At 49.9% G+C, this 20,565-nt stretch overlaps 7 protein-coding genes across 7 annotated transcripts; 1 reads left to right on the forward strand and 6 right to left on the reverse strand.

Annotated features, from left to right (window-relative positions):
* Positions 1–538: 538 nt before the first annotated feature.
* Positions 539–2,449, reverse strand: N7481_004025 (putative IMP dehydrogenase; the record flags this gene model as incomplete). The annotated part of the gene is made up of 3 exons (XM_057263244.1): positions 539–1,680; positions 1,894–2,202; positions 2,260–2,449. The coding sequence occupies 3 exons, from the start codon at positions 2,447–2,449 to the stop codon at positions 539–541; spliced, it is 1,641 nt and encodes a 546-aa protein (XP_057124905.1).
* Positions 2,450–2,904: 455 nt separating this feature from the next.
* N7481_004026 (cytochrome P450) lies at positions 2,905–4,761 on the reverse strand (the record flags this gene model as incomplete). The annotated part of the gene is made up of 5 exons (XM_057263245.1): positions 2,905–3,018; positions 3,087–3,839; positions 3,890–4,008; positions 4,155–4,398; positions 4,465–4,761. 5 exons carry the CDS (start codon positions 4,759–4,761, stop codon positions 2,905–2,907), a joined length of 1,527 nt encoding a protein of 508 aa, XP_057124906.1.
* Positions 4,762–6,741: 1,980 nt separating this feature from the next.
* On the forward strand, positions 6,742–7,986 carry N7481_004027 (uncharacterized protein; the record flags this gene model as incomplete). The annotated part of the gene is made up of 5 exons (XM_057263246.1): positions 6,742–6,853; positions 6,967–7,359; positions 7,414–7,531; positions 7,584–7,651; positions 7,709–7,986. The coding sequence occupies 5 exons, from the start codon at positions 6,742–6,744 to the stop codon at positions 7,984–7,986; spliced, it is 969 nt and encodes a 322-aa protein (XP_057124907.1).
* A 613-nt stretch (positions 7,987–8,599) lies between these two features.
* N7481_004028 (uncharacterized protein) lies at positions 8,600–10,287 on the reverse strand (the record flags this gene model as incomplete). The annotated part of the gene is made up of 6 exons (XM_057263247.1): positions 8,600–8,656; positions 8,714–8,800; positions 8,855–9,019; positions 9,071–9,334; positions 9,396–10,195; positions 10,245–10,287. The coding sequence occupies 6 exons, from the start codon at positions 10,285–10,287 to the stop codon at positions 8,600–8,602; spliced, it is 1,416 nt and encodes a 471-aa protein (XP_057124908.1).
* A 590-nt stretch (positions 10,288–10,877) lies between these two features.
* N7481_004029 (uncharacterized protein) lies at positions 10,878–13,661 on the reverse strand (the record flags this gene model as incomplete). Its single annotated transcript, XM_057263248.1, has 4 exons — positions 10,878–12,407; positions 12,455–12,859; positions 12,984–13,369; positions 13,484–13,661. 4 exons carry the CDS (start codon positions 13,659–13,661, stop codon positions 10,878–10,880), a joined length of 2,499 nt encoding a protein of 832 aa, XP_057124909.1.
* Positions 13,662–14,344: 683 nt separating this feature from the next.
* On the reverse strand, positions 14,345–15,933 carry N7481_004030 (RasGEF domain-containing protein; the record flags this gene model as incomplete). Its single annotated transcript, XM_057263249.1, has 2 exons — positions 14,345–14,592; positions 14,655–15,933. The coding sequence occupies 2 exons, from the start codon at positions 15,931–15,933 to the stop codon at positions 14,345–14,347; spliced, it is 1,527 nt and encodes a 508-aa protein (XP_057124910.1).
* A 46-nt stretch (positions 15,934–15,979) lies between these two features.
* N7481_004031 (uncharacterized protein) lies at positions 15,980–19,471 on the reverse strand (the record flags this gene model as incomplete). The annotated part of the gene is made up of 3 exons (XM_057263250.1): positions 15,980–17,677; positions 17,710–19,000; positions 19,083–19,471. The coding sequence occupies 3 exons, from the start codon at positions 19,469–19,471 to the stop codon at positions 15,980–15,982; spliced, it is 3,378 nt and encodes a 1,125-aa protein (XP_057124911.1).
* Positions 19,472–20,565: the final 1,094 nt, after the last annotated feature.

A 20,565-nucleotide genomic window follows, 5' to 3' on the forward strand; every position in this document is an offset into this window, starting at 1 on the left:
GGTGACTGTGAATTCGCCGAATAATTCCTTTTGGAGTTGCCTCGGCGTGGGCCCGGGGGAAGCCAAAATCGTGCGACGTGGAAGGATGTAGGAGTTGTTCGTGTAAAGTAGGGGCCGGCAAATACAGGGGCTAACCAACGGTTGCAAATATACTCTGGGAGCATATTATATACGCCCCGTTGGTTTTTGGTCGACTGAAGGAGTTTATAGCAAGAACCGACCCGAGATGCCTAGGCTTCTCCCTGTACCCCGCGTCCGGCTTGGCCGCTTCCAGTTAGCCGACAGCCGCACCATGTGCCACACGCATAACCACAAAGAAGTACGAGTACGGAATACTGCGATATTGATACATGTGCTACGCAAATTTCTGAGAATATAATCGGAATAATGTACTGATTAATTGAAAAATTAAACTCCTCATGTCTAACTCCTGTCCTATCATACCCCATTTTTTTATTTCCAAGGCCACGTATCATCGTCCGGGAGTTCCCATTCAAATTTCACATTGGGGAATCCTTCATTCAAGAAAGCTTGGATCCTACGAGTAAAGCTTCTTGTCGTAGCTGTGCAGACCGTGGACATTACCCTCGGTCATAGCACTTGCACTACGCATCTCAAAGCGGACAATGCCGTTGTTAACACCCTGGTGCAGGCTGTCCAGGCTCTCGATACCCATATCCTGAAGAGAGTGCTGGACACCAGCCATGAGGTAAGGGATGAACTTGGTAACGGAACCGCGGTCAAGGACGGAGCCAGCAACACCCTGGGCGACCAGAACGTTGCTCTTCTCAGAGAAGTAACGGGCAGTGCCGGCGTTGGAAGCCTTGCTATCCTTGCTGTTGGCACCGGCCTTCTTGTCCTCCATGGCGGCGATGGAGCCCATACCACGGTAGGCCTTGACGAGCTGGCCTTCGTTACTAACGTAGTACTCGCCAGGGGACTCGGTGGTACCGGCAAGGAGACCGCCCATCATGACAGTGCTAGCACCCATGGCCAGACCCTTAACGATGTGACCAACGTTTTGGATACCACCATCAGCAATGCAGGGAACGCCAAAACGAGCAGCGAAGGCAGAGACACTGCGGACAGCAGCAGCCTGGGGACGGCCACAAGCCATGACCTCCTGGGTGATACAGGCACTACCGCTACCCATGCCAATTCTCAGGCCATCGGCACCGGCAGAAATCAGAACAGCAGCCTGCTCACGGGTAACAACGTTACCGGCAATAACATCAATGTCGGGGAATGTCTCCTTGATGTACTTGACCATCTGAACTTGGTACATACTGCTACCGTTGCTGCTGTCCAGGATAACAATGTCCAGACCAGCCTCAACAAGGAGCTTAAGACGAGCCTTGTCCTCCTCGCGGGTGCCGATCGCAGCAGCACAGATGAGCTGTTTAGAGTCGGGGAGCTTGGAGGCCAGAGGGTAGTGCAGGTTCTTCATCAAGTCCGAGCGAGACAGCAGGGAGACAATGTTACCAGCCTCATCGACAATAGGCAGCTTGCCCTTCTTGGACTGACGGAGAACCTGGTTGGCCTCAGCCAGAGTAGTGCCAGCGGGGGCGGTGACCAGATCAGTGGCCATGATAGAGGTGACGGGGTCGTTCAGTTCATGGTGGAACTGAATGTCACGAGAGGTGACCATACCAATAAGCTTGGAACGAAGGGTTCCGTTCTCTGTCACAGAATCGTCATTAGCATCCATGTTAAACAAAGTGATGTGACAAGAAAGAGTTGTGACGGCAGAAGTTCAGATAAAAACTGGTTCTCTACATGGCAGCTCTCGCTGCTGGCAGTGGAACGAAAGTTATAAAAAAAGTAGGTTGTTCATCATGCAATAGCAGGGGGTGTGGTTGGGTACGAGGGGGGGAAAATCGAGAATTGACTCACCAGTGACTGGGAAGCCACCGAATCCCCACTTGGCCTTGAGGTCCTTAGCCTCACCGACAGTGGCAGTAGGAGCAAGAACGACGGGGTCCAGAATGAAGCCGTTCTCGTATCTCTTAACCTTGCGGACCATCTCGGCCTGGTCGTTGGGGGCACAGTTGTGGTGAATGACACCCAGACCACCGAGCAGAGCCATGTGGATGGCCATGTTGTGCTCAGTGACAGTGTCCATGGGCGAGGACAGGAGGGGAGCCTTCAGGGAGATGCGCTTGGTGACGGGGCTGTCCAGGCTAACGTCGGAGGCGGCAAAGCCTGATGGTCAAGGTTATTAATGGGGCCTTGCCAGAATCCGAAGCAAATTCGGCTTACCGATATAGCCGGGCAGGACGAGGAAGTCATTGTAAGTCAGAGCTCCGTGCTTGTCCGAGTCCAGCAGAGTATCGATATCAAGACCATCCCGAACGGTGTAGGTCTTCACGACCTCCAGGGCCTTGGTGTAGTCCTCGATCTCGGCCTTCATGGCAGCACCGGGAGCAGCCTCCTTGTTAGTGATAGGCATGGTGATTTTTTGTTTATAACAAAAAGAGAGAAACTCTGGATCCAAGGAGGTAAGGAGTCGAATGGATCAGAGGGGAATCAAATCAACAGGGAAGAAACCTTCTGTTGATGGAGAGAGTCCAGCTTTCCCAAAGAAAAGAAAGAAGAAGAAAAAGTTCGAGCGACGGCTGCTTCCTTTTTTTTTCTGCGTTCGGAGGGGCGCTTGCCAGACTCGGCTTAGCGCGTCGGAACTACCTTCTCCCGAGCCGCTGATTCGCTGGTAAACGAGCGTCATTGGGCGGTGAAGGGTGCCAGAACCAGGGTTGAGTAATGCTGACTGAGGGGTACTCGTACTACGTACATCCATACTAGGCTTGCTAGCATTGTTATGCGCAACTTGGAATTCTTATATTCAATACCGCTTTTACAGATAACCCATACCATCCATCATCTCCACATCGATCGAACTTAAACTCTTCAAACAAACACGGCCCCATCCTTACGCTCTGACAGCCGGACCGGCAAGTTTTCAGTTCTTACAAACCAAGAGTTTATAATCTTCATTTCGTGATCCGGACTCGAGAGCTCCACCTGCAGAGAACATTAGTCAAAATGCACATAGAACCCAATCTGAGGGCCTAAAATTAGGTGTCACTCACGTCAAAAGTGCTGAACAAGGTTGCAATGAGCTTGTAACTCTCAAGTTGGGACAAATATTGCCCTAGGCAAGCGCGTGATCCAGCTCCAAAGGTCATATCTGTACCTTTCATCTTAGAAAAGCGTGTCTGGTATATCTCGGCGGATTCACCGGAGGCTTGGAGCCAGCGTTCCGGAATAAAATCATCAGGATTGGCACCAAAGACCGCTTCGTTCTTGTTGATCACCCATGGATTCATTCCCACGACGACTCCCTCTGGCACAAAGCGCCCGTCCGGGAGAGACAATCCGCCCTTAGGAACAACACGCTCGAGTATCAGGCCAACGCCAGGGTGTACACGCATAGACTCACGCATCACTGCCTCAAGATACTTAAGCCCTTGGATGTCCTTCCATTTTGCCGGGAGGGATAAATTAGCACCACGGAGCTCAGCACAGAGTTTTTTATGAACCTCGGGATTTTTCAGAATATAGTAGATTGCCGCACTCATGGTATAACCAGTGGAGTCACTGCCCGCCAGGACATTTGACAAAAGCCACAGGATAATGACGTTGTCGTCGACCAATTCTGGGTTCTTTTCTTTGATCTCGAGGAATTTAGCAAGGTAGTCCTGCTTGGTGTCCTTTTTTTCCTCCTGATAGCGTTTTTGAAGTTGCCCCAGGCTGAAAATATTAGCCCAAGCGAAGGTTGGAGGACCAATACGCATGATGGGGTTTTTATCGAGGAACCAGTCCAATAGAGGAATTTGGCAAATCTAGTGTAAATTAGTAAGTTACCTCCTTGCTCTGCGTCATGAGAACTCACAGAAGCGAAGTAATCAAGTGTCCGGTCGGAGTTTCTTAGGAAGCCTTTGTCGTCACTTCCAGCCTCAAGGATTCCAAGGTCTTGAGAAAAGGTGGCTTGGCTCATTGTGTCCCAGGCAACTTTAGTACGAGTTATTAGCCTATATACAATAACCAAAGGCAAACCGTAACCACCCATCAAACAGGACATAAGCGAAAAAGGGATAGCCAGAAAAGTATCATGTCGACATGATCTGCTAGTAAAGGAATTGTGCAAAGATACTCACAGAAGTTGATCCAATCCGACATCTCACAAGTCTGGCCAGTGCCAACAAACTTCGCACGGAGTTTGTCAAAAAGCAACTTGATAGTAACATCCATAGTACCCTCGACCTCCTGAACTCTACTCATCGAGTACATATTTTTGACAGGGCGAATGAAGGTTGAGTGCCACTTCTCGTCCCGAGAAGAGAACAGGTTGCTCAGGCGAACACCACCGATGACAACATCATTGACGTTGTACATTGAACTCTAGAGATATAATTCAACAAATTTTACTGTCTGTCTCGATCAAAGAAAGGAGGAGAGTCAATTTACCTTGATCCATGGGCTTCTGGTGTTATAAACCAGGCCAATCAATTTCGGATCGGAAAGACTGAGAACATTCGGTCCCACTCGAACAGCAGAGCCATATTTACGGTGCAAGGCGAGTTGTGTTATATCACAGCGTCCACGAAACACATCCCAAAAGCGCCAAATATTGGTGCAGCTGGTGGCAAGAGGGCCTGGAAAGGACTTCAATGGAGACCGGACATAATTCCAGAGAAAGCGAGAGGCAAAGAGAATCGCCACCGAGAGGGCTATATTCGTTGCTAGATCGACCGCAGAAAACATGCTTCTTGTGCAAGTTCGACTCTGACAGATTTTATGATATCTGCAGGCTGGATTTCTCTGGGACGGGCACCTCTTACTTCATAAATAAGTCCATCTGAGCACTAAAGTTCGCTTGAGCTCCTCTGGGCCCCACAAAGGAGGGGAATCAGAGAAGCACGCCGATAGGGGCCATTCGCACGGACAAGAAAGTGGCAATTTGAGAAGAAAGAGGGGGTCTACGAGTATGGAGTACGATCGAATCTGTGTACTTTTGTAGAAGGGCCCGTTATAAGGAGGGGGCCTACGGAGTATAATACTTTTAGGTATGCACCTTTGCGCAATGGGTCCATTGTGAGACGGCCTAGAAGCTCACCAGGCAACCTGTATGGATGGCAAATGGTTTCAATTTCCAAGGTCTGTCGTATTTTACTACAGACATGGAGAACGGTAAGATCATATTCTGCAGGTTTACTGGGCCATTGGCTAATGCCTATCCGCACTGAATATTTGTCCGGGACAATGTACCTATCACATGAACCATCGGGGTCCGGTCACCGTGATAGATCACATTTTCTGCAGCCGGCTGACTTTCAGTTCAGCCATTTGTGGAGAAGCCATGTATGTACGGACCTCATGTGCATATCCGTCCTGTGTACTGTGTACTAGTAGTTACACCCCTTTGCTACATGAACTCACAGCTTATCCCCACTTGTATTTTAGTGGTCATCTATCATAATTTCAAGCTGAAATATTGCAAATATCATTGATCAAACACACTTTTGCAAACACATCTGAAAAAAGCAAAATAATAATCCTCTGACCTTGAAGATACAATACAGTACAGCAAACTAAGCACTAACACGGCTAGTGTGAGAACGGGCCGCGAATCCATGTGGCCGGGCTTTTATTAGAGGGGCCGTTCGGTTACACCCCTCTGGCCGAGAGCCAATATGTAATAGATTTAAAATCGTTTCCTCTAAAATCAAAGCTCTTGAACTATTCACTCTACTCGAGTTGAGTAAATGTACCGAGTACAGGGTAGAATTTATCAAGACTGAGCCATCATTGTGGAGCTGGGCGTTCCCGCGCAGGGGCCGCAACGTTCTTTGCCATGCATGGGAAACATCAACCAAGCCAACGAAAATTTTTTGCATATTTAATTTGCCCCATCGGGTTTGCCGGAAAATGCAAGGATTGCCGCGACGGGGGATTCTTAACTCGATCCCGAAAGTCATAGCGCTAGGTCTGTAAAAACGATGTCCGCTCCTGTAGAGTTTCTAACTTTTACTCCATACGTGAAGCAGACTTAATGGCCAACTCCATTCGGACCCAAAAGCATGAACGATCACCTCCGAAATCCGGTTTAGGGCTGATCTTTGTCTAAATTATCCGCTACTGACCACCATGGCGGCTTGTTCTGGGAACTAGTCTACTGATCTGTCATTTTGATCGGCTTTGCAGATCACCATTGCCTTGTCTTGCATCCTGCAAGATGCACGCGCGATATGTCAAATTGCCCTCGTACTGCGCTTCTGTTGGTCAATTGTTAAGCTGAAGCCTACACTTTGGGCAAATTGAGTAGTACGCAGAGTGAGGGATTTCAATAGATCGAGTCCCAACTACGGGGTACGCCGTTCTGGACTGGGTCAACAATTCTTAATGGCCGACGCTGAGCTTTGATCGTCAATCCCCAACATCGCATACACATCTGTCATCTCCGGAGCGGAAGGGATCCCTGCCGCGCCGGCTCATACATTGCTGATTGGATGATCACATACTTGAGGTCTCGCCTGCTTGGGATGATCGACGGTGGCTTCTCTTTGCTACTACGTTTATACTCCACAGTTTTGTTTTGAGGGAGTCTTGTTTTTAAGGGGCTATAAAATTCTGATATACTATATTAACCTTGTTCTACCATCCAAATTTGCGTCTCGGGCAATTGCCTTTTGTTAATCTCTCTTTCATTCTTTGTACTCTGACAAGGGGTTTGCTTCAAGCACCATGGCAACGGAATCGGCTGCTATTGACGCCCAGACCCAGGGACCAACCATTCTGGCAGCATGCTGGATTCTGGTGGTCATTCCGGGTCTTATTGTTGCTCTGCGATTGTGGTGTAAGCTTGTGCTAAGCAGAAGAGGCTTTGGTTGGGATGACCTTCTCATCTGTCTTGCATGGGTAAGTTTCGGCGCTTCAGATATGCTATCTCGCTCCGATTCGCTGACATAGGTTGGAACCAGGCTCTGCAATTGGTCTATACAGCCCTCAACACGAAGGCCGTGCAAATGGGAGTAGTCGGCAAGCACGTGTTTGCCATCGAGGACCCAGAACTCATCCCACCGGCACTCAAACTTGTATACATCAGCTACGTGATTATTATCATCAGTTGCGTGTTCAGCAAGACTTCTTTTGCCTTTACGCTCATGCGAATCGTGACCAAGACGTGGATGAAAGCTTTGCTTTGGTTTATTATCATCACCATGAATGCTGTCATGTGGCTCTGCGCTATTTGCTACCTGGCACAGTGCCGCCCAGCAGCAGCACTTTGGGATGCCAGTCTTCTGGCAACTGCGAAGTGCTGGCCAAGTTATGTCTTCGAAACGATTGCTCTTGTTGCTGGAGGTAAGATGGCACTCACCATCCGCTAAGGACGACTCTAACAGTGGAATATTATAGCTTACTCTGGATGCATGGATTTCATCCTTGCGCTCCTGCCATGGGTGGTTCTGTGGAACTTGGAAATGAAGAAGCGAGAGAAGGCCGGTATTGCCCTTGCTATGAGTATGGGAGTTTTGTAAGTTTTCCAAAGGACCGCAAACAGAGAGCAGTTTCTGATGGCCACACAGCGCGGCCGTTACCGCATTTGTCAAGACTTCAAAACTTGTCAACGTTTCTCAGGTCCAGGATTTCACCTGTAAGTCTCGTCTATTTGTTTGTTATACTACCGATTTAACAAAAGATGAATTCATAGGGTTCTGCTCCACTATTACAATCTGGGCCTCTGCCGAAACAGGCTGCACAATCTTTGCCGCATCGATTCCCTCCCTTCGCATCCTCTTTGTTCGTATCAGCTCCAGCTACCAGCACTCTGATGACACTTCCGACACTTATAATGGAGAGGCAATCACTTTGCAAGCCCACAAGGAGGGAAGCAGCGCTCAAAGCATCCAAAGTGAGCCAGGAATCACCACCACACAGGAAGAGTCAATTGAACACAACGGAGCTCAAGTGAGACAACTGGATACCTAATTGGGGAGGACTTTCTGGCTCTAAAGAATCATGAACCGTGCACGATGCTTTCCGCAGCCCCCAGAGAATACACGTTCCTTCAAGATCATTGAATTCTAGACCAGTTTACTGAGCTAGTCCGCTGCTCGATGAGCAGCACCTTTTTTCTTTCTTTGTTCCCTCTTTGGTGATGCTACTAGCAAGTACTATTATCTTATCGGTGTTGGGTGGTTGTTCCGAAAATTATATAAACAAGCATTAAATGCTATGGAAATACCTGAGAATAATTTCTAATAAGAGATCGGATTTTGACTTTTCAGAGAACGAAATGCGACTACAGTAAAGCAATGCTTTAAGAACAAAAACTTAGATGGCATTTCTGTCTGTATCTGGCTTTAATGTGAGCCGCCCACATAGATACGAATATCCCAATAAACCAAGACGCAAAGGCTTCGGTCAAGTTGAACAATATGTCGGCGAAATATAATTGATATTCAATACAGACCATGTTGAATGGTCGAGCCGATCCAGAAATCGATGTCATAAGATATGTTGGATGTCCTAAAGAATAGAACGATATCTGGTAAAAAAGAGTGGACGAGTGCATAAGTCACTCACTTCGCCCCGGGAGGAGTTAGTAGTCGTCACCGCGACTGATGATCTCCTTGCCGTTTTCTCGCAACAAGAATGTCTTTAAATTTCGATGTTAGAGCTGAGATGAATATTTCTAAGAGGGCAAATGACTTACATGCTCGAATTGGGCCGAGTATGACCCCTCGATATCCATGAGAGGAGGGTAAGATTCCACCACTCCCTGGGACACAAGATAATTCATCTACTCACGTAAGTTTCTCAACCACCAGTGACTAACAGGGACGAGGGCACTTACACCGGCCAAGTACCGCTCAACACCCAAGCGCTCCAGGTAGCGGCGGGCAAAGACAATCGAATTGAAATTATCATTGATTGTCTTGTAAAGCGTCCGGGCGCTGGTGAGAGGGGCCGAGATTCTGCTTGGCGCAGAAGGATCCTTTCCATATCCATAGACTCCGGACTAGCAAGGTTCAGCTTTTGTTAAAAGTGGACAAATGGGCGAGTGACTTACGCCTTCCACTGTACGGCCGCGGCCCGTTGATCCAAAGGTTTCAAGAGCAAAGATTTCTCCCTCCTCCATTTTGGTCTGGTCATTGTTCTTGACAAACGGAATCGATTTTCCACCGTGGATTTCCCAGCGTTTGATGTTGTGTCCAGAGATACTTCTCACTGGCTTCACAGGGAACGTTTTACCGTTGATCTCGACCTCATAGCTTTCCATCACTTCCTGGATAGCGGCACTGATATCGCTAATGCGAACATCGATCCCAGAAGCCTATTCTTCGTCAGATGTGCTTCATCGAGAGCAAGTTTGGAGAGCTGGGGTTATTTCGTACCTTGATACCGGTGTTGGTCGACTCCTTCACCGCGGTCAGAAGATTGTCATAGGTGGGGTCAAACGACATTGTGAAAGCACTATCGACAATCCATCCATTGATATGGACGCCGAAGTCAACTTTCATCACATCGCTCGATTTCAAAGCAATCTCCTTTTGACCGGGATTAGGGGTGTAATGTGCAACACAATTATTGAGCGCGAGTCCTGTCGGAAATCCCATTCCAGATATCAAACAGCTGCCCTGTTCGAGGCCAGGATTATCCAGGAGCGCTCGCACGCCATCCTCGATACCCAAGGCAATCTCAGTGAGGGTCTGACCGGGCCGAACAGACTCCTGTGTGTGACGTCTGACCTGACGATGAATCTCAGCTGCTTTGCGGTAGGGCTCAAGGAAGTCTGGGTCTTCGAGCTGAGTACGAAACTTGAGGCGAGTTTCCTCAGCAGTAGTCCGAGCCGTGTTATCAACTTGAACGTAGCTTTGAATTTCGCCCACTGGGTATTTGCCAGTGGGAAAGAGCTTGGTCAGAGGAATCCGGGGTGGAGACGACTGTTTCGGTCCAGAAGTCTTCTTCTTTTTCGACTTCTTTCGTTTCTTCTTTTGGGAGGCATTGGCTGATGCTGGCTGTGCTGTTGCCTCGGGGTCAACAGCGCCATCCGGCCCGCTTAGGGTGGCATCGCCATCCTCATCATCCCCGCCATCGCCTCCATCTCCCAGGCTGCCATCTCCATCTCGGGAAAGATGGGCGCCGAGTGGTTCTCCGCCAGCTGAAGTGGCTTTGCTTGAGCCGGACGACTCATCTGGTGAAAGTTAACACCGCCCGTGCGGGTTTGTGTAATCGATACTTACTGCCGTTCGACTGTCTCTCTTGATCAGGTGTCTTAGAGCCCATGTCGACATGAAGCGAGGTTTGTAATAGCTAGGGAGGCTCCAAGGTTGGTAGAGAAAAGATTCAAGCCGTAATCCCAGGCTAAGGCGGGGGGGGGGGGGCACTGAGTCCTTTAGGCGGTGACGCTCAACCACCTCTTTGTACGAGCACACGAAATAGTACTAGTATAGTCAGTACTTTAAGACCCACCAAGGATGTTGGATTAATCGGTCTGCAAATTGAACCATATTTAAATAAAGCACGGTTTACTACTACTAACTATACCTGCACCGAGTACTCCAGGGCTCCCCACCTTCGTCTGGCACCTCAACATCATACTATTCTGAGAATTGTTTTTCATTTAGAAAATGTATATATACTGAGATGTTCCTATCCGAACTCTCTGTCTAGCATTAAGCTAAGAAAAAGCCAGGAGCGAGAAGGGTATAACATTGCCCGTAATTCTTCCGATGATCTTCCGAAATCGCATGCGTCCTTGGCAAACTGAAATATCGACGTCGCAGCCAGGAACTGAGCATATAAAACAGAAGGATGTATGAGGGCCACCACTGGAAACCAAACAGAGAGAACAAACACCTTTCAAGTCGGTGTTTTTATGCCTCATTCCCGCGATCGAAACGACTGAGGACCTCCGGTGGAACAGTGGGAATGTACTTGCGTGCTCGCTCGCGGTTGGTGCCGCCAAGACCAGCTCCGTAAGAAATAAGCATGTCCGTGCTGGTTGGTAGAGAGAAGGGGAGGAAGAGAGTTGGGTCGAGGAAAACACTCTCCCTGCCTGGACGGTCCTCCCTATATGGCAGGGCCATGCTGGCTGGCCGAGAAGATGTGCCGACAGATCCAGGTGATGCGAGGTTAGGATCGGGCGTGGCCGGGGTTGATTGTTGGGTTTCATCCCTAGAAGGTGTCTGCGGTCGATCTTGGGGTGCATCTGATGTAGGCGCAGCTGCTGCCGCCTCTTTCACCGCTTGAATGCGATGTTGTTCACGGAATAGGATCTCAGGATCACGTTGCATATCTAGCAGAAATTTCATGGCCTGTTTTGTTAAGCCTTTCTCGCCCACTTCCGCTCTGTATGATTTTACAGCGTGGATAAGCTGAAGTGGTATAAGCTGTTGTAGTTGAAGAAGAGTTGTCACTAGGGATTCGTGGTCCTCGCCTAGTGAGGAAAAGCACTGCAGCCATTGAAGTAATTGGATGACCGGAGCCAGATGTTGACGTGCAGCATCCACCGTATTTTCTCCCGTGGCTGACATAGACCCGTTATCGTAATGCTCTGGTTGGCGATTGTTGTTCCGAGCCCAATCTTCCAAAGCTGAGACATTCATGCGGATTTGCATGGCCTTTGTCCGCGCTAGGTACCGTCTTGTACTCATGATCCTGTTGAAGATCTCTGCACTGAGCCAGTAGAGGAGTTGAGAAAGAATTTGCGTAGTGATAACGGAGTGGACATCATAGAGGTCGAGCACGAACAGTGTCGATGATAGCAACGAGGTAATATTGCGCGGAGAGATCTGCGCTCGGCGCCGTGGTGATGGCGGACGAAATCGTTTTTCTGCGGGCTCCGGGACCTCAGACTTCTTCTTCCGGAAGAGCTTCCATTCATTCTGGAAAGCGATATCCTCTAGTCCAGGGATGGTTTCATGGTCCAGCATTGCCGCATCAAGGACTTTGTTCATACGTCGCTCTGCGTCACGAATGATGAGAACGAAGATTTCGTTGATCAGTTCCGCCAAATGAAGCTGGAACTGTACTGTTGCTTCTTGCAGCTCGCCGTCTTTTTTGAGATAGTGGAGAAGAAGAGTTGCATTGGACAGCCAAAATGCCTGCATCGTCATATCCCACTGGTATCGCTCGACAACGTCATTGATCTTTTCTGTGGCCGACGTGAGCAGTGTCGCTAAAAGCTCAGGACTGGCATGGTAATGCGCATAACGCGCACTCAGAAAGAGGAGATTTGCTGGTACTGGCTTTTGAGAAGGCGATCGCTGTGGTGCCATATTGGTAATGATAATGTCCAAGATACGCTCCAGCTCGTGGTCTTGGAACACAAACATCTGATCATTTAAACATCGATCCCACACGAATTCTTGCTGCTCTTCTTCAATATACTCCTCATCATCAGGCTTTTCAAAAGTTAGTATTACTCGCAATTTAGATATGACATACTCACTTCGAATTTCTCATCCAACCCGAGGCTAGACAGGTCTACCTCAAGATTGATAGCACTCTCTTCCATCATCATGCGGCGCTTCATCTCATTTTCCGCGATTTCCTCCTCGAATCTGCCATGTGCTAATCCGGCGTCATAAAAGTCATCTTCAATGGCACCAGATCCGAGGCTATAGCCATTTTCATGGAGATACTCGGAGATCTCGCTGCCCGGTTGCGCAAAGTCGAAAGCCGTACCTCCCGAAGAAGATTTCATGTCCGGCGAAGCTCCATGATCGAGGAGGATTTTCGCGATCGTCTTGTGTCGATTGGTCATGGCCCACATCAACGCACTCCACTGATTCCGATCCTGCTGGTCGACAAAAGCACCCGCATCGAGAAGTGCTCCAACGACATCTTGATGTCCCTAGAATGACACGTCAGTCCTGTCCTTGTTAGGCAGAGTATCCCCTTCACTTGGAGTAGAGGCTAGAGGCTATCCCTGCCCCAGGGTCGTGTCCACCCCAGATAAAGCGGCAAAGGCTACTTACAAAGCAGCTGGCGTAGATCAAGGGCACTGTTCCTTCTTCGTCTGGCATATTTACATCGATATATGTCTTAGCGGATCCCTGGACGAGCTTTCGCACGCGCTCCACGTCGCCGTTACTCGCAGCCATATTCAGACTCTTCTGCAGAATGTCCCGCTTCTCCACGACGGTGAATTTCTCGTCGGCTGCGATGGTCTCTTCATCAGCTCCAAGGGAGTCGACTTCTCGGTGGGCGGCCTGTGCAGCTAGCATCTCCATCAATCGGGCATCGCTATCTTCAATGTCGCGGTTCCGCAGCTCATGCTCCGAGTCGTGTGTGTGATCATCGAGGGCGAGGCTAAAGCTCAAGGGTTTCGCGGCAACGGGGGTGGTGAGGAATTGCGATTGTCCTGCCAGGCAACGAGTTTAAGTAAATTTAAAGTGAAAAAGGGCTGAACGGGATGGAAGTCCTTTGGGCACATGCTGGGATGGCCGAAAGGACAAGGGAGAGGGGAAGATCTCACCTTGCCACGCATCGTACATCTCTGTCTCCTGTTGAAAGACAGGTACCGACCGGCGGTCGTCCAGCGACTTGGGTAGGTCCTCGGGGAGTTCCTTCGGGCTTCCTGGAGACGCGGGGCTATGGTTGTGACTGGGGTCGACCTCCTCTGAAGCCCCGCGCGGTGACTCGGCCGTGTCCATCGTGGCGGGCCTACAATCGAGGGTGTTGGAAGGTGGACATCCAAAGGGTAAAAGATGTCTATGATGATCCCTGAGGGAAGCGGCGCGAAAATGGAGGGACCTCCGCGGTCGAAGTTGGTGTTGTCGGGAGTGAGATGGGTCGGAAGTGAAAATGGTGGTCCGGCCCGTAGATCAACCACCGCCAATAAAGCCAGCTTGATGACGCACTTCAACTGTCCATACTTTAGATGAAACTGAACTACCCGGTGATTATACGGTCTCCCGGAAAAGAATGCTAGTAATATTCGGGAAGATCTTCATTCATCGAGCTGTCGGATTTAATAAACAAAGAATTTTCGCTTCGTGGGTGAGGGATTGCTACATTGAAACGTATTCAGGCACCAGCTAGCTGTACCTGAGCATACATACATAGAAAGAGTAAAGCAATTGTATAGACTTTCCTCCGGCCATGATATTTCCAGGTGACCAGCTTGTATGCAAATGATCGCTTTAAACGCGTAATGGGTCAATCCAAAAAAGAAAAAGAAAAAAAAAGACATCCAAAAACAATGCAAGTATAGATACAGGATATATGGCAGGACGGGGTTTAAAATTTCGTAGCGAAGGGGGGGTATGAAATATCCAATCATAGAAAAAAAAAATGGAAAAATGGAAAAAAATATTAGAGAACATGTGATGCGAGATCACTCAAGGCGCTTGCTGCGGGCTTGAACGTCATCTTCGGACAAGGACGCGATCCATAAGCACCGCTCAATGATGCCTTGCACGGGCTCAAAGCGGTACTTGGTGCTGGCATCGATCAAGCGAAGCAAGCTCTTGACGATACGGGCAGCAGTGCGGTAACGTTCAAAGTTAACCAACAAGCCACCCGAACTGCTGTTGACTTGAGCAGGCTTTTGCGCATTATAGGTAAGGTCATGTACATACAAGCCTATAGCCAATGGATTAGCAAAAGATCTGTTAAAGGGGATAGGATTGAAACAGTAGCCTTACCGATAAATGGAATGCAGCCTTCCTGGAGATTGGCTGTCTCCATCTCGACCCGAAGATCGTGGAAATTGCGAACAGGCTGAATCAGACACTCCATATCCTTGAACAGACGTTTGTCTTCCTGGGGAACCAGTTCCCAGGTCTTTGATAGCCGAGAACAGTCGGATGAAGCCAAAGCGATGGCGATCTGAAGCATAGTGGCATAGTTGCAGATGCGGCGGGCATGAGCGGCGGTGTGAATATACTTGATGATCGTTCGTGCCCGCTCATGGATATCAACGGTCAGAATGATTTCAGATACAACCCATTTCACCATAAGATTAAAGCGACCGACAACTAGATCAATGCCCTTGCGTTCTTCTGCGGCGAGGAACTGTACCCAGCCGAGGATGCAGGGCGAGCCACTGCCCCATCTCATATCGACCAAATCACGCCAATCAACCTCGCTTAGGGCCGCCATCTCGACTAGAGTGAGTTGCTGGGCCAAGACTTGGGACTCGCAGGCAAGCACAAAGGGGACATGGCTAGGGCCAGAGTTGAGCGGGTTGAGAGCAGGACGGTTCTTCTCGGAATTCGAGAGGACATCACTCGAAAATTGAGGTACGTGTCTGGATATCTGGGTAGGTGTATCACCTTCCCGGCGTCGAGGGGAGGTGTCCGGTGTGAGAGGTTGAGCCTGGAAAAGTACCTTGTCCATCGGCGAGGTACAGGAGCCGAAGGAGCCAGGGTGTTGGATGGTCATCGGAGGCGAGGGTGGGTGCGCCAAAGGATGAGGCGGAATATCGAAAGTTGACGCTGTGAGGCTACGAGTATCGATTGAGGTACGACCCTGCATGGCTTCACGCGGATCAATCATTTCGACAGATAGCTCAGAGGACAGGGCCGAAAGGCGCCTCGGTGTCACCTGTCCGGCACTGAGATAAGCCGATTCGGGGTTTGTCGAGCCGCGAGGAATCCGCCGCAGACTTTCTGTCTTCTGAATAATCTGAATCGAGGGGTGTGAAGACGCAAGTTCGGAGGTATCTCTGCTCGATATGAGACTCAAAGGAGCGCCGTGGGCATCGCGTTCAGCGGTCCTGATTGTAGGAGGCCGCTTCATTGACTCGTCGGACAACCCTCTTTCCAAAAGAGGAATCGAATTATATGATTCTTCGGACTCCGCTACCGAGTCCGAGTAGGGCCGTGGTGGTGGTGCTAATCGACCTCTGGTGGTAGAATATGCCGATTTGTCGGTCTGTCGTCTTCGAGAAACGGTGTCCCATCCAAATCCGTCCCTCGCCATGGGCAACTGATGTCCATCATTATGTCCGTCGGTGAGGTCGGGGTCTTCATTTGTTGCCGGGGGGGCTCCATTTACCCTCGAGCTTGAGTAAAGTTGATTCAATTCCTCCATCGTCATCGTCAGGGATTTCCGCAAAGCGGGCAATGGCCGCCTCAAACGAACGCCGGACATTGCGATTGGGTTTACCATGAACCAAAGAATAACGGGGATTTGGCGGAACAAGAGCAGTTGGTGGTCTTGACACGATGTCATCTGTGGTGGTAGTGGTTGTTTCTGCCAGAGAGTTGTCATATGAATGGCTAGACATAAATGATCCACGTCCCGAAATTGGATCAAGATCGTCCACAAACTGCATCTGTCGCAAGTTTCCGCCGGGTCTTCTGCGGAGTGATGGGCCAAACTGTTTATCTGATGATTCTTGTACAATGCTGGAGCTTTCAATAGATCTGCCTGCGTCGCTGCCCATTGACTGGCGATGCTTAGAAATCCCACTATGGAAGGATGCATACTTCCTAAGACGAAGAGAAAGTGATACTCTTTTTGTAGGCGGTGTTGGATGTTCCGTGTAGGATCTTCGTTGAGCTGAAATGACAGAGGGGTGGCGGACGGGGGTATCCTCAACTGTAGACGGGGGACTTTCGCCGTTATAGACTATCGGAAGGAGATACTCTCCTTCCTTCGCAATCGACTCTGAATCTGAATTAACTCTCCCGTTGGCAGTTGAATGAGCCTTCTGGTTCGTATTACTGGTAACATCCTGTTCCTGCACGGCCCCAGACATCGTAGGGAATTCGAATCCAGTGTCATCGACGATGACAATCGACCCACTTCCAGTAGTAATTCCGCTTTGTATCTTCGATTCCCCAGCTCTAGGTATGTGAAGAGTAGAAGATTCACCCAAGTCTGGAGAGGATTGCTGGAACGTAATTCGAGGTCCAGGAGCACCACCAGGGGATTGGTGGTCTTTCGGAACATTATTCGCGTCCATAAGCAAGCGATACTGTTTGAGAGACTCCTCACAGAGCACATCAAGCCGTGCCGGTTGCCTGGGGGCCGCAGCCATTTTTCTCTCACGGTAAAACTCAGACCCCAGAGAAATGTTATTCGGCATCGCAGATGTTTTCCCTCGGCTAGGCAACGAAATAGTCTCCGAAGCATTTGTCATTCGTGCGGAAACACTTTGCCCGCCGTTCCTTGTGTGGAGGGCACGTTTGATTGAACCAATGATGGTTCTCATCCCCGAGTTTGAGGCTCCTGTTTTGGGTCCTCCGTCTGGTGTGCTTCTCCGGTCTGGATTGGCATTCGATAATGGAGGAGCCAATGGAGGTGATTCCGGTGCCATCATAGTCATGTAAGATTCCACGGGTGGGTAAAGCGCCCCTCTAATGAAGCTGACAGGATCTAGAATTTCTTTGGGCCCTGTTCCTGTTGATCCTGCGTCCATACCGACCATGAGGACCCGGTCATATCGGACTGAATCCGAGAAGCTTGCACTTCTCTTGTGACCATGTACTTGGAACGGATGGCGCGATATCATGGGCGATGATGGTGGTTGATCATGAGGAGATGTTGTTTTTGCAAGACCTAATTGAACGGGACGTGGCCCTTTCCCCTTTGAGTGGGAAAAGGAAAAGCGTTTCGGAGATTTGGGAGGTAGTGAACAAGATAGTGCCACCATGCTTTGTTCACTTGTAGTGGAGAGGGGTATACTGTGAGCAGTGGCAGCAGAATGATTTCGATCATGCTGGACATAAACGGTAGTGTTGTCTAGAAAACTTGGTTCTGGTTGAGAGGCCATTCCTGGGGGGGGGAAGCATCTTGCTGTGGAAGTGCATCACCACTGGGCATGTCGACATGAGTGCTTCCCGGCAAGATGTGACTATCCGGGTCATTGTAGGTACGGGAATAGTCGGCGGCGGTCCAGTAGACTGAACACTTGCCATTCCAACATCTTTTCAAGTCGAGAAGGATTTTCAAGTCGCTCATACCACCATTTTCTCGAGACTTGACATTTTGGTACAAATTGTTGATCGCTTCGCAAAAATGAGTCCGGAGATCGTAGTTCGTGACGAAGTCATCGATGAAATAGTTCAAGATCCAGTGGCGGAGAGCGGCAAAGGTACGGATACGAATAATCCTTCCATCCTCCTGCGGTCGATTGATAGCCCATTCCAAGCGTGCAAGAAGCAAGGCAAGAAGATGGTTAGGAGAGAGATAAGAGCGGAATGTCAGAAAAAAGTCAGAAACCAGCTCATAGTCCATGAATGATTCTGAAGAAATCTGGGCAACAATACGAGCAGGCGTAGCAGCACATATATCCTTGGTACCGGAAATATATCGTACAACGGTTTCGCCATCCATATCCGACACCAAGGTTTCGTAAATTGAGGGCTTTACTGGTCCTTTCAATTCATAAACCATCGAGTTCCTTGGCGCTGGAGAAGCCCGGCTAAGATCAATGGCTGCAGGCCCCGAGAACATAGAGACCGCGAAGGATGGCCGATAGCGTGAAAATGATTCCCTGCCATATGCACTGGACAGATGAGTCGGCAGCGGGTCCGCCATGCTACCCAACCAGGTTGAATTCCGAAAATTATCGGACATTGAAGTCCGCGTATAGACGGAACTATGCAGGGCCGCACTGCCCTCTCTGTTAAACCGTGGCGATCCCAGTCGGTAATGGGTCAAAGGAACCCCCAAAGCAGTGTTGGGGGTCTTCTCATCTGCAGATTTGGGCCGGTCATCAGATCTATCAATGACAATGCGCAGCTCCCCACGTTTCCCCGCTCCTGCCACAGATTGCTGCTCTGGTAATGTCGAGAAAGAGGTGGATTTCTGGAGGATGCGGCCAGTTGCCTCGGGATTGGTGTATTCAGTAACGGCCGACTTATTGTCCTCGTGTACACCCCCACGCGGACGTAGTTCGGAGAGCTGCGAACTGGACCATCGCGATGGATCGTCTCGAACATGCGCGTGATGGGGTGGTTTGAGACGATCATTCGTCACTGTATCGATCGGGGCGAATGGAACTGTCTGGGAGGGTTTCTGTTGGGGGTTTACAATCGGCCTAATTACGGGGGAAACATCGTTAGCTTACTGCAGCAAATGTGACACGAGACCATGTCACTGAGATTATCGATCGATCGTACCTGAGAAAGATCTTCCCATTCTGGCCGACACTGCCAACCGTAAAATGACCTGCTTTCCTCGGGGCAGGACGCGCCTCCAGCGGGCCCCGGTGTGTCTGGGATCGTTGCAATGGGGTCTTTCGTAACAATTCATGACTATCCTTGGCTCGCAGGCCTGTCGTAGCTGTCCGATCTCGGGAAGCCTTCAGTTCTAAATTCCTTTTAATTGTATTGCCACTTTGTGCGACGGTATTGGCACGTCGTAAGGTTGATATCGTCTTGGGGGGTCCCTCCGCTGCGCGTTCGATACAAGGCGGGTAGTTCATCAACATGGACTCGAGGCTCGCCGACCTTGCTTTTGGAATGCAGCGGCGGGTCGATGCTCGCAGGAACGGTTCCATCGGTTCCATTGCGGGCGGACGCGAGAGGCCTGGGTAACAGCTCTGCAGCGAACCGTTCAAGCCCCGTCGCGAAACGAAGAGAAGTTCCAGGCTTCAAGAAACACGAATGCATCAGCAGCCTAGGAGCAGAGCCCGAATCACGGCATGGAGGGTGTGGGGATGAGGATGAGAATGAAGATGAAGACGAAGACGAAGACGAAGATTAGAATAGGGCGATATGGACATGACGCAGGAAAGTGAAAGGGAGGGCGACAGCTCTGTTTTTGCCAAAGTGGAGTTGGGGAACGGTCCCGACGCGGCGGAACCAGTCAGGTGCAGGCGAACGCTGGGTAACCGTTCTTTCCTCTTTCCATGGTCCATGGTCCATGTCCATGGTCGTGCCTTCCTCCACTGGAGTATCCGGAGTATACAAGTATACTCCATACTTCTACTTACATCTACCAGTTTTACTACCTGAATAACTTCATCCTTTTCACCTTCCCTCCCCCCCTCCCTCTCCCCCCATCCCATCAGCTGAAGATCTCCAGTGACATGATTCCAGGTGATAGGTCATTGCCCCCACTAGTCCCTCGAACATTCGCCCCGGTGAAGCGGACCTCCTCCGGTCTTGGTTGGTCGATAGTGTTGCCGCCGTTATCCCGTCTCCACTCCGCGACGCCGGAACCCGCGAGCTGATGAGCTGATGAATGGAGCTCTCAGCTCGCCCTGTCACTTTGATCCTGATTTCCGGTGCGCTTGTCTCATGCGGACCCGGGGCGATGGAAGGGGAGGGGAGATGGTTCCACCTGTCCTCATCTGTGTCACTCCTTCGCATTTCAGATTTCGGAGTTCAGATCATTCAACTGAAGAAGCCCTTGCTCGCTTCATTTAACCTCCCCGTTCCACGACCGGGCCTAGTCCGTGTGCTCTCTTTTTTTTAAAATCAACTAATTAATTTTGGTTGGCGCTGCAATTCGCCATTTTGCGCCTTTCACATGATCCACCGGGATCTCCCTTTTTTCACAATTCCCAGCGATCCCATCTCAAGTCGATCCCATCGACCCCATCGACTCTCAGACCCCTGAGCCCCTCCATGATCTGCAACGGAGGTTCGCTTTCGACGC

This window comes from Penicillium waksmanii (assembly GCF_028829765.1).
Source record: "Penicillium waksmanii strain IBT 27052 chromosome Unknown utg000004l:1.0-5674109.0:1.0-5678898.0, whole genome shotgun sequence".
Classification (NCBI taxonomy): domain Eukaryota; kingdom Fungi; phylum Ascomycota; class Eurotiomycetes; order Eurotiales; family Aspergillaceae; genus Penicillium; species Penicillium waksmanii.